The sequence below is a fragment of the Carex rostrata genome, chromosome 19 (genome assembly GCF_964058835.1).
Source record: "Carex rostrata chromosome 19, lpCarRost1.2, whole genome shotgun sequence".
Lineage (NCBI taxonomy): Eukaryota > Viridiplantae > Streptophyta > Magnoliopsida > Poales > Cyperaceae > Carex > Carex rostrata.
The window spans coordinates 2199009-2211494 of record NC_135936.1 but is presented as its reverse complement, the minus strand read 5'-3'; the positions used below and the strand labels follow the sequence as shown (position 1 = coordinate 2211494).

Genomic DNA, 12486 nt, shown 5'->3' with positions numbered 1-12486 from the left:
ATGAGAATTTTTTTTCTCTTATAATATATTCCGTTGCAACGCACGGGAATGATACTAGTTAATAATTAAAAAGTTACGAGTGATGCTTAAACAGATAAGAGTTGTCAGTGTTTTTTTTTCTTCAATTTTTCTAGCTGACTTGCCTGATTGCCTCCTTGGTCATTAAATATTAGGAATAAGCTTGCATCGTGGACAATTGGACAAAATTAACATTTGTTGGTGTTATTTTAATTAGAATTTGGCTAGTATAACATCAGTGTCATTTTAGTCTATATAACACCAACTATAAAATCTATCAAATCGACTTCAAACGACTAATCCAAACCGTTCAAACTGATTTACATTATGAGTGATGCGTTTACATACAAATTTTTTATATTTTTGAGTTATTTTAGTATCGAATCCAGCAGTAAAAATATTGAAAAATTAATGTATTAAAATTAACTTAAAAACTCACACATTTGACTGCTTGACTTAATACTAAATAAATTCAAAAAGTTATAAATTTTGCATGAAATGCACAACTAATGAAGTAGATCGGTTTGAACGGTTTGAATTAGTCGTTCGAAGTTGATTTGATAGGTTTTAGAGTTAGTGTTATATAGATTAAAATGACACTGATGTTATACTAGCCAAACTCTTTTAATTATGTTCGAAAAGTATGAGTTATTAAAAGAGTGAGATTAATCGTTAGTCATGTGCTGGGGGTGTACACGGAATTGACGGTGTTGAAAATAAACAGAGGTAGTTCGTTTGTTCCCATTGCGATCCCGAACTATCTGGTCGGTATTATTGGGGCAATTTTGGCATCACCACCAACAAGGTTGCCAAAGAGATACATACCTGGGCTTACCATTGACGGTAAAGAAGCCGACAAAGGCAGATTTTCAACCAATGTTGGCAGCGGTCTTGGGTAGAATTGAAGGGTTAGGCAGTACTCTCAGCAATGTCATTGCATTACATGCAGGCATTCCGAATACCGGTAGGGATAATCAAACATATTAACAGAACGAGGAGAAGCTTTATATGAGAAAAGGTAATACCGGTAGGGATAATCAAGCATATTAACAGAACGAGGAGAAGCTTTATATGAGGAAAGGTAATACCGGTAGGGATAATCAAGCATATTAACAGAACGAGGAGAAGCTTTATATGAGAAAAGGTAATATACATGTAAGGAAATTAACTGTTTGGTAAACTGAGAAAGGGTCTGCACAATAAAACAAAATGGGGGCTTAGGTATCATTGACCTAACTTGCCAAAATGAGACTACTCGCAAAATGGTTGTAGGCTATTGAAAGTGGGAAGGAGGGTTTGAGGGCAATAACGATACAATTACTGCTTGGGGTACATATTATAGAGTTAGGCTAATATGATATTGGTGTTATTTGAAACTAAATAACATCAAATCTTAAACCCTTAGATCTGCTTTAAGATTCATAATATCTGCTTTTACTGTTCAAGCACTTTATTTTGTACGAATCTTAAAGCAGATCTAAGGGTTTAAGATTTGATGTTATTTAGTTTCAAATAACACCAATGTCATATTAGCCTAACTCCATATTATATAGTTACATAATATAGTTACATAATTTGTAAATAACATAACGTATATATTGTACATATTTTTGTAATTAACTTTTTTCTATCAATATATCGTGTTAGCAGCATTTTGCTGCCAACCATCAAAAAAATAAAAGAGTGAGATTGAACGTGATATTATTTCATTTTTTATATGAAATAATGAGGGTTAAAGTACCAAAACAATGGATTTGTCCTTCAATTGTTACTCAAATAAATTCGTTATTATACCTCTCCTTGAAAAGCCCATAATAATATAAATTCGACTGATATTTGGGGGATTAGTGTGTGTGTGGGGGGGGGGGGGGGGGGGGGGGGGGTGATTTTAACAGCGAAATTTTGACTAAGAGGCAGCGAAGAGGTGAGAGAAACTATTTATTTGGACCATTATGCCTAGGGGTGTCAATGGGTACGGTACGGTACGGGTGGAGACATTTTCATACCCATACCCATTAAAAATTGATCCTACCCTACCCTTACCCATTAATATTATCGGGTAACGAAACGGTAGCGGGTGAATAACGGATAATATTAGTATAATAATTAATTTTATTATATTTTACAAATTAAACATCAAAAACTCATTCATTTTAACACATATATAATTGCATTTCTAATAAAAAATAAAATAAATGTGCAATCAATTCCAACTAAATTATTTTTTATAAAGAATAAAAATTCAAAAACACGAATATACATTTAAGTGGGTTAGAAATTGAATTAAATATACATTTAAATGTGTTGGAAATTGAATTGAATATATATTTGGATTTTATAATTACTCTATAGGGTAACGGGTACGAAATAGTCATTACCCATACCCTTACCCATTTATTTAATGAAAAAAATTTCTTACCCATACCCATACCCAATAAGCTAACGAAAAAAAAAATCTTACCCATACCCGCCTTATCGAATACGATACGGGTCGGGTAAACGGCTAAAAAGGTACCATTGACACCCCTAATTATGCCCATGATTTAAAAAGAAAATTAATAAAGCAGCACTGCATTAATGGAGTATCACATCTATAATAGAAATTTTCTTCAAATAAATTTAAAGATATACACGATGAAATTTGGAATGTTGTATTAAATTTTAATGTTAAAAATTCAAACATTATTTTTGCTAAAAATGACGATCCGTTCATTTCTATTAAATATTTATTAGTTTAATTTTGTTTATTCTGTTTTTTCTGTAGTTGTTGTTTGTCAGCATCATATAACAAGTACTATTTTTATTTTTGTTTCTGTACAATTTAAAATTTTGAACAGTACAATATTTTTTTTTCCTAATGATTTTGTGAACTATATAATTAGTTATGAAAGATATACATGTAGATCATAAAGCAAATAAGTTGATTTTAAAAATAATCTTTACTACTGCATGCCTTATACTTTCTCTACCAAACGAGTTAGCATTTCATTTTTTTATTTTTTATTTTAAATATCAGTTTAATAATAGATCCACCAACATACCACGTACAGTTTTTAAACCGTTATAATCTATACATATAATGTAGTAGCATAAAAATAACAACTAATTGTTTCTAAAAACTTTAAAAAACATAAAAAAAAACTAAAAGCTTAAAAAAATATACCGTAGTAGCACAAAATTCAAATAGAGTTTCCGATCAAGACATTATTATTATACTAATAATAAAACTAAAAACTTAAAATAATAGAAAATTAATTTAAGTTAAGCATATTAGTAACATTATTCTCATATCATATTAAGATCTTCATTTTTATTCACCGCTTCATTGTTAGTGCATTACTTATGTTTTTTTTATGCTTTCACAATTTTAAATTTTAAAAGGACAATTGATCCGACAAGTCCTGTTGTCTTTTCTCTTTCATCGAAAGGCACACCCTATGCATCACAATATTTACCACTTCTATTACATTGTAAAACTACATATTTTTTCAGTTTTGAACCACAAATAGATAATGTGTAACTTTCAACCGAATAAAATGCTCTAACACCATTGAGTAGATCCTCGCGAGTTTCATACTTGAAACCGAGTAATTCAAGTTTTACGCTCTCTTGTTCAAATAGAATTGCCGACTCATCAATATTAATCTATTAAACAAAATAATATGTAAATAAATAAAGTAAAATATCATATGGCATCTTAAAATAAAAATTACATCCACATTGAGATGATAAACTGATCTTAATTTGTTATATGTCCCCTTTAAAATAAAATTGATAAGTATATTAAATTACCTTTGATTTGAGAATTGAACAACAAATGCATGGTCGAAGAAAAGAAAAATATTGCACAACTCAAAGCAGAAATTTGTTTTCTCACAGCAACTTTTTTTGTTCCGCCAAAAAAAGCAACAAGAATGGGCTGCTAATTAAAGAAAAAAATATATATCAATTGATTATACACAATTAATAAAGTATTAAAGAAGTAAACGGTCATTTTCAAAAGTTTCTCTCACTTTTTCGCTGCTTTGAGCCAAAATTTCACTCTTAAAATCTACCTGTTAGCTAGCCACTTCCTAATATAAATTATAGTTATTTACGATCCCTCCGCAAAGTCAAACAATAGATCTCCTTTTAATTCCTCTACACTTCCTATTCGATAAAAACTGTCCACATGTAACTAGGATTGTCAATTAATACCGTACGAATTATATAGAGATATTCTTCTATTCATATCCACTTAAAATTAATCACAATGTATTCTATTCTTACCTAATAAATATTAACTTATTCATAATCTACTCTTACCCCTTAAGATATCATATAACAAAACTAATAACGATAATTAACGAATAAATTAATAGCATATATGATTGAATTGAAACATTTAACAAATAAATATATACATTAAAGACATAATAAATCACTAAATACAAAAAAAAAGAATTCATTATTAAAAATATAAATTATTAATTAATGAAATGATAAAATACTTTATAAATTAATTTTGTCATAAATTATTAATGAAAAAATTATATAAAAAGTTTGATAAATTAATATTATTATAAATTTTTAAATAAATAATTTATATAAATGTGATATAAATTAATCTAATAATAATAATAATAATAATTTTTAATAGTTATTTGTATAAATAAAAAATATTATATATAATTTTATATATGTATCTTATATGTAACGGGTTAAAAATAGCTCTTATTCATACTCTTACTCAATAAATTAACTGATTCTTTTTATTAGCTAATGAAAAAATACCTTATTTATACGTGCCTTATCAAATAGGGAGGTGCTATTTTAAGAGCAATAATTTCAATAATGAGAGCTGAGAGAATATTTTTATACTAATATCCACTTTACCCTTCTCTCTTAATACTATATATGGATACATAATTAATGGATAACAAATTAACAACTAATAAGGAAATTATCTCAAATATATTTAATCTGTTTCATTTTCGGCTAGTGTTTTAAATATTAGTTTCTAAATGATGGTTGTACTTGTTTCAAGGCTATTTTATTCCTCAACTTTATACTGGATATGTAATGCTATAATGGCTCTTTGGTGTTATATAATATAACGCGTACATGGCTCTTTTAAAAAAAATTATAGCATTCACTTAGCCAATTCTATTGTTTGACTCATAAACAAGAAATTACAGGATTAATCATGATACTATGGTTTTTTATTTACTGGTAGAGTAAAAAAGTGGATGTATTAGAACAAATCAATTATAATCACAGATGATATGAAATGAAACCTAAGGACATTTGAGTTGCAAAAAAAAGAGAGAGTTGGAAACCAATCAAATTAAAATTTCATTTTAATTAACGACCTCATTATTAATATTTATAAATTTTATAATTTATTACAAAGTTTATAAATATTTATAATGAGGTTGTTAATTTAAATGAAATTTTAATTTGATTGGTTTCAAACTTCTTTTTTCTTTTTTTTTTCAACATAAATGCCCTTAGGTTTCAATTCATATATCATTGTATCATGAATCAAACAATAGAATAGCATATGCAAATGTTGTAAATGACATAGCAAATATACCATCAAGGAAGAATTGGTTTCCATTCAATATATACACAAAAAAAGATGAAAGATATTTGAGATAATTTCCTTATTAGTTATCTATTAATTAAGTATCCATATATAATATTAAGAGCGAAGAGCAAAGTTGGTGTTATTATAAAAAATATTCTCTCAGCTCTCATTATTGAAATTATTGTCCTTACAATATCACCTCCCTATCAAATAAGGTACGGATCGAATAGTCAGTCAAAAAGGATACCACCCCTGAGGCCCTGACATAACTGTTTAGCAACAAAAAAAAAAAAAAAAAAAAATGGTTCTGGTATTACTTGGAAACGAAACGCTAAGAAACAAAGAAAGACTTAAACAATAGAGGTGTCTACGTCTACTTAAAAACCATGATAATGTAAAATACATCAGAAATAAAATAGGTGAAGTGGATGCAATCATTTTAATTAAAAAAAAAAGAGGTGAAGTGAATGCAACCATTTTAATGGAAAAAAAAATCAACGCTGCCATGGGAAGTATTTGTTTTTTTTAATATATTTGAATAGATTACAAATTCAACCTTCTTTTGGCTGCCTATAAAACGTCTAGTACTCCCCTAATTACAGAGAGTCATAGAAAGTGTCTACATCTTTTTCCATGGAGAATATTTTTTCCTTCCAGACCATTTTTCTCACTGTTGCCTTTCTTTTTGTCATCAAAACCCTCCTCTCTATTATCAATAAAAACAGCAAGAGGAAACTCCCACCAAGCCCGCCCGCACTGCCGGTCCTCGGCCACCTACATCTCCTAAAGCCGCCTCTACACCAAGCACTCGTCGGCATATCAAATCGTTATGGCCCGGCCACCTTGCTTCGCTTTGGCTCCCGTCCAGCTCTGATCATCTCCTCTCACACCTTGGCAGAGCAGTGCTTCACAACACACGATGTGGCGTTTGCAAATCGACCCCAGTTGCCATCTGTCATGCTGCCCAACCTAATTGGCATGGCCAACTATGGTTCATACTGGCGCAACGTGCGCCAGATTGCAGCAGTGGAGCTTCTCTCAAACCAAAGACTCCAAGCCACCTCAGGTATCCGGGCCCGGGAGGTCCGAGACATGGCCCGTCAGCTCTTTCAGTCTTACAACCAAACTGAAAGATCTGGCGGCTTTGGAAAGCTCCAATTGAAGAATTTCCTTTTCGAGTTAATGATGAATGTGACCATGATGATGATAGCCGGAAGGCGGTTCTGTGGTGACAACGTAGAAAACTTAGAGGAAATGAAGCGGTACAAAGAAGCCGTGGAAGGTTGGTTTGACCTGAGCGGAGGTGCCAATATAGAGGATTTTGTGCCCATCTTTAGAATGCTTGATTTGAAAGGGGTCTTGAAGAGGATGAGGGTGGTGACAGATGTGAATGAGATGATGGCACAGAAGTTGATCGACGAGCATAAGCATGAAGGGGCTGAGAATAGGGAGACCATGATTGCCAGAATGCTAGAGCTGCAGAAAGATGATCCTGAGAAATACAGTAATTCAGTTATCCGAAATGTTTGCATAGTAAGTCCCAAGTCTTTTTTCTGTAATTTCTGAAATTGTCCATATAATCGACACTTTCCTTTACATATGAACACTCGGAGCAGGTCCTCCATAAACATGAAAACACGTGCTATTTTACCAAATTACTTTAATTAAATTAAGTATTTACATAAAAATACTTAAGTTGATTCACAATCATTAGGAAAGGATACCTATAAAATAAGGAAAAATAAATAAAATATATAAGAGAAGCATAGAGAAATTGCTATGATTGGATCCATAGTCACAAATGAATTATTTAGGTTCCACGAGGTTCGGCGAGGTTACAATTTTGTAATTCGGAAATAATTTTGGTATAATTCGAGAATGATTCAAAATTATCTGGATCAAAGATTTCAGTCTTACAAAAGCAAAAAAAAAATGTTCTAAGAAAAATTTAGAAAAAATTCACGAATAACCATAAAATTTGGAAAAAAAAATTGTAAAATTTATGAATTTTTCCGGTTTAATTTGGTCAAAGTTCGGTCAACCGAATAATTCGGTTCGGCATCACCAAAAAAACGAATCATTCAGATATAATTCACAAATCTTGAGACTATGATTGCACCCACAATGAAAAGCCAACCCTAAGCGACACTGACATAGATATGTCAATAAGCTGACAAACTTGACCAATTGCTTGACAGGATCCGGCAAGTCATTCGAATTATACTAATCTATACAGAACTGAGCAACTAGTTTTTTTTTTTTTTTTCTTTTCAAATTATAGTAGTCATGACTCATGAAGGATTTTTTTATGATTGCATTAACATAAAAATACAGAGTACAGAAAAGAATAAATAGACAAAAAAAAGGTTCTGCATCATACTACAGGCCACATGTACAACCCAAAAATTGCAAGACCCTACCAGTAAGCAAAAAAAGCAGGCCAAAATCCAAAAACCGAAATTCCAGAACAGGCATCATTGCATCAAAGACCAAGATAACTTGAGTATCAATATAGAGCTTGTCAATTCAACAGTGTAAAAGATAATAACCAAAACCCCAACACAAACCACAAAATCATTACACTAGACGAGAAACGTCAGTTTGCTGACCATTAAAATTTACCTATCAAGAAAATGCAAATAGTAAAGTTGACCAAAATCGAAATGCATTCAATTAAAGTGCCGAAAGTACCCACTCACCTAGTAATTAGTATACAATGATGCAATAGATTGTCTCCTGTTGGAAATTACTCATTTATGTGCTTGGTACTCAATTTGTTCATTATCCATCTTCAACAGAGCTTGTTGCTCGGAGGATCTGAAACCTCAACCACTACCTTAGCATGGGCAATGGCAAATCTACTTAACAGTCCATACATACTCAAGAAGGCAGTATCAGAAATTGATGCACATGTCGGGAATGAGAGACTCATAGAAGAATCTGACATGACCAACCTTCCTTACCTCCAGCACATTCTCAATGAGACCTTGCGGATCTACCCAATAGGACCGCTTCTCTTGCCCCATGAATCAAGCAAAGAAGTTACTATCGGCGATTACGAAATACCACCAGGAACAATGATTCTGGTAAATGTCTACCAGATTCAACGGAGCCCTGAAATCTGGGACGAACCCACAAAGTTCAAGCCTGAGAGGTTTGAGAAAGGAAATGCTGATGAGAAATGGATGATACCATTTGGCATGGGCAGGAGAAGGTGCCCAGGAGAAGCACTTGCAATGCGCAAAATGTTTCTGGTATTAGGGACCCTGATCCAGTGCTTTGACTGGGAAAGAGTCGGAGATAAGCTTGTTGATATGACGGAAGGTGCCGGCTTGACGCTTCCTATGGCCGTTCCACTGGAAGCTCTGTATCGCCCGCGCAAAGCCATGATCAAAGTTCTATCTGAATTATGAATTAAGGATATTTCAATTTTCAATTCTAATTTCATTCCCTGTCTGTAAATGAAAATCAGATTGATTCCTCTTATGTATAACAATCAGAAATGGCTCTTTGCTCTTATATATAAGCAGGTATCTGTATCATTGGGTAAGATAAATGATTATTATGAATAATTTTATCATATATGTGTTGCATATATATTACAACTACAGGATGGTATTATTAATGTGTATTTATGTTGTTGTCATGTAGGTTAGCTTCTTTCCAGTGAAGCCTATATACTTACGTTTTCTATTGAGCAATTTAAAATTAATGCCCTTGAAATGCAAGAGTTTGCTGCCTTTCAGTACATAGAGTGACATTCTGTTCGTGTTTAGGAAAGTAGGGCTGCTAATGAGTCGAGCCGACTCGTGAATCGATGAGTTGAGCGGCTCAATATTTCATAACAAATTGGACTCAAAACTTAAAAAAGTCCGAACTCGACTCGGCTCAGCTCATGTAAACGCTTGGCTCGACTCGGCTCAACTCACGAGCTCACGAGTCGGTTCGCGAGCCGACTCATATTTTTACTTATTTGCACTTTCCATTAAACAAGTATCTGTTATGATTTATGAGTGATTGAGTAATTGTTTTGACTTTTGAGTGGTTAATACCAGTCTATTGCTGAATTTTTTTTATGCGGATAAATTTTAAATTTCAATTTCAAAATTCAAAGTTCAATTTTATTTTTTTTTTCAAATTTTAATTTTAATTTTTTTTTTTTTCAAATTTCAAAGTTTTTTCAAATTTCAATTTTTTTTTCAAATTTCAAATTTCAAAAATTTGGATATCGCATCTCAGATGCCAGTATACTGAAGGTAGCTTCCTTAGCCCACAAGTTGTCCTCCCTCCAGCACATGGAAAATGAGGAACGACCGGCATCAATCGTTCCTAGTGGATCCCAAGATAGCTCCTTCGAATTTGGCTCTGACTTGAATTTTAACATCCCTTCTCGATTCCTTGTTTCAAATTTTAAAAATTTGAAATTTGAAAAAAAATTGAAATTTTAAAACAATTTGAAATTTTAAAAAACTTTGAAATTTAAAAAAAAAAATTGAAATTTATTCGCATAAAAAAAATTTGAAATTGAACTTTGGATTTTGAAATTGAAATTTGAAAGAAATCTTTCCGTATAAAAAAAAATGAGCCATAGACTGGTAATAATAATAACCTCTCTCAAAAGTCAAAACAATTGTTTGATTGTTCATAACAAATGCTTGCTTAATGGAAAGTGCAAATAAGTAAAAATTTGAGACCTCGCGAGCCGAGTCATGCCGAGTTTTTTTATTTCAAAAGCGAGCCAAGTTTGAGTCGAATCATTTTGCTTCTCTCATTGAGCCGAGTCGAGTTTGAGCCAAATCTTAATCATTAGCAGTCTTATACGAAAGTATTCGCATTTGACAAGCGTAAAAATGGTAATTTGTGAAATAAGGTAAAATTGGTCAGGCATAATTGCATGATCTAAGGGTTTAAAAAATGCAAAGATGGATTAAATTAAGCATGTAAATATAGCTGGTAAAAATTATTGGGAGTAGAAATTATCACCTCCAGGTGTCACCAGGAAACTCAATGAAATAACAATACTATTTTATTGGGAAAAAACAATGGAAGTGACGACAAAAAATAATCAATCCAAAATGGTATTACTATATACTGCTATAGAAAAGTGGTATTATTTATTATTATATTTGACCAGTGTTCTAAATAGTGCGCTATAATGGCGCTATAATGTTTTTGGACCTTAAACGCTAAACTATAGCATAATAACGTGTTATTTGAGCTATGAACGCTATAGCGGTAATAGCGGTCTGCTATAGCGCATAGCATGTAGCACAAATAGCGCCCGCTATGCAACATTTGCTTCTTCTTTTTTTCAATTTATATGAGCTTTAAATAAAGGCTCAGATTGGATTTTAACCGTAATTTTTTTTTTTGCAATTGACGTACTAAGCTTTATATTAAACTATTAAATATTTAATGAGAGATCCATCAAACGAAATCAAAATAAGGAAGCTACAACGCACTATGCAAAATGAGTTGTTATTTTTTTTTTTCTTTTTTCATTTTATATGTGTTTTAAATAAAGGCTTAGATTGAATATATTAAGATATTTCTTGAAGTAGCAAAATGATACTTACTATACAGTAGTTTGAATATTTTGAATATATTAAAATAGTTAATTATGTCATGATGTCTAGGTTATTTTGAAATTTAAATAGAAAAAAAATAGATATGTCATGATGCTGAATATATTTTGAATAGAAAAAGATTGATAGTTTATGATATTAGTATTACTATGAATATTTTGAGTCGCAATTTGGACTTTGTATTGGTTCAATATGAATATTATAATTTTTTAATAAATTTGATATTATTTATTGTTATATGAGACTTAGATAATGTTGATATTTAGTACAAATATATGATATAATTTTTATAAAAATAAGAAAACGCTATGTAGCATAGCTTTCGCTATAGCTTTTTTTGTAGGCTTTACGCTATAACACGATAAATGTTATTTAGAACCTTGTGTTTGACAAATTAATAATTAGAAGGTGGTATAATATTATGCTTATTCAATCAATCTCTTGTCTTGTCTTGGTCGTCTACTATTTCAACCTTTTTACTATAGAAGATTGGATCAATGAAATGAGAACATGACTCTTATTCTTCCTAAAATAAAAAAAAAAAAAAAACTATAGAAGATTGGAAGACCACTAACATCTCTCATCCAATTTTGTTTGTTTCTGTATGTGTCCGTTATATATAAACTTTGAAATAGTTTTTTTATTATTCCATTGATTACCAATCTTTCCTGTTTGGTAGCTGCTAACAACATTCTCAGAAAAAGACTACCGAACTTCCCTCAACTGATTACCAAACAGTTCTTAATTGAAATTGCGGCCGAATCAATTCAACAACCTCTGATTACCAAAGTATTTTAAACTGAAATTGCAGACTAATTAATGATCAAATTGGTGAATCCAGTGCCCCTGTACTGTACACTAGGACTTCTCTTTTCTGAAAATGTTTAGTAACAATCCAACTGTTTGAATAATCAAAGGGAAATCCGTCGGATCCCTGCACACAGTACAGGTTTACATTGCGCCCTAAGAAGACTCGTGGATTATGGGCTTATGGCTAATGAACCAATAATTTTGGGCCCAAGTTGTATAATATACGCATTAACATTAGTAAATCGTATTCAATAAAAAGAACATGAATGAATTGTCAAAACAAAACAAAAAAAACAGTCGGTCGACCTGAGCTCTGATTAACGTGACCGCCAAGCCAGACATGCGCATCAGAGCATTTATTGTTTTAAATATCGCAGAATCATTTACAACATACATTTCCTTAAGCAAAACGTAAGCACTAAGAAAAATCCCAGATTCAAATACAAAAAAAACCGTGGCTGCCCCGCTTTTCCCACAATAAATCCAGACCCTCCGATTTTTACC

At 31.6% G+C, this 12486-nt stretch overlaps 1 protein-coding gene across 1 annotated transcript; it reads left to right on the top strand.

Moving 5' to 3' along the window:
- Positions 1 to 6193: 6193 nt before the first annotated feature.
- LOC144571769 (cytochrome P450 81Q32-like) lies at positions 6194 to 9183 on the top strand. The gene is made up of 2 exons (XM_078321143.1): positions 6194 to 7120; positions 8386 to 9183. The coding sequence occupies exons 1-2, from the start codon at positions 6221 to 6223 to the stop codon at positions 8998 to 9000; spliced, it is 1515 nt and encodes a 504-aa protein (XP_078177269.1). The 5' UTR covers positions 6194 to 6220; the 3' UTR covers positions 9001 to 9183.
- Positions 9184 to 12486: the final 3303 nt, after the last annotated feature.

Coding starts and splice junctions, on each gene's coding strand:
- LOC144571769 (XM_078321143.1), top strand. CDS start 6,221: ATGGAGAATATTTTTTCCTTCCAGACCATTTTTCTCACTGTTGCCTTT. Junction 7,121..8,385: donor TTATCCGAAATGTTTGCATA/GTAAGTCCCAAG, acceptor CATCTTCAACAG/AGCTTGTTGCTCGGAGGATC.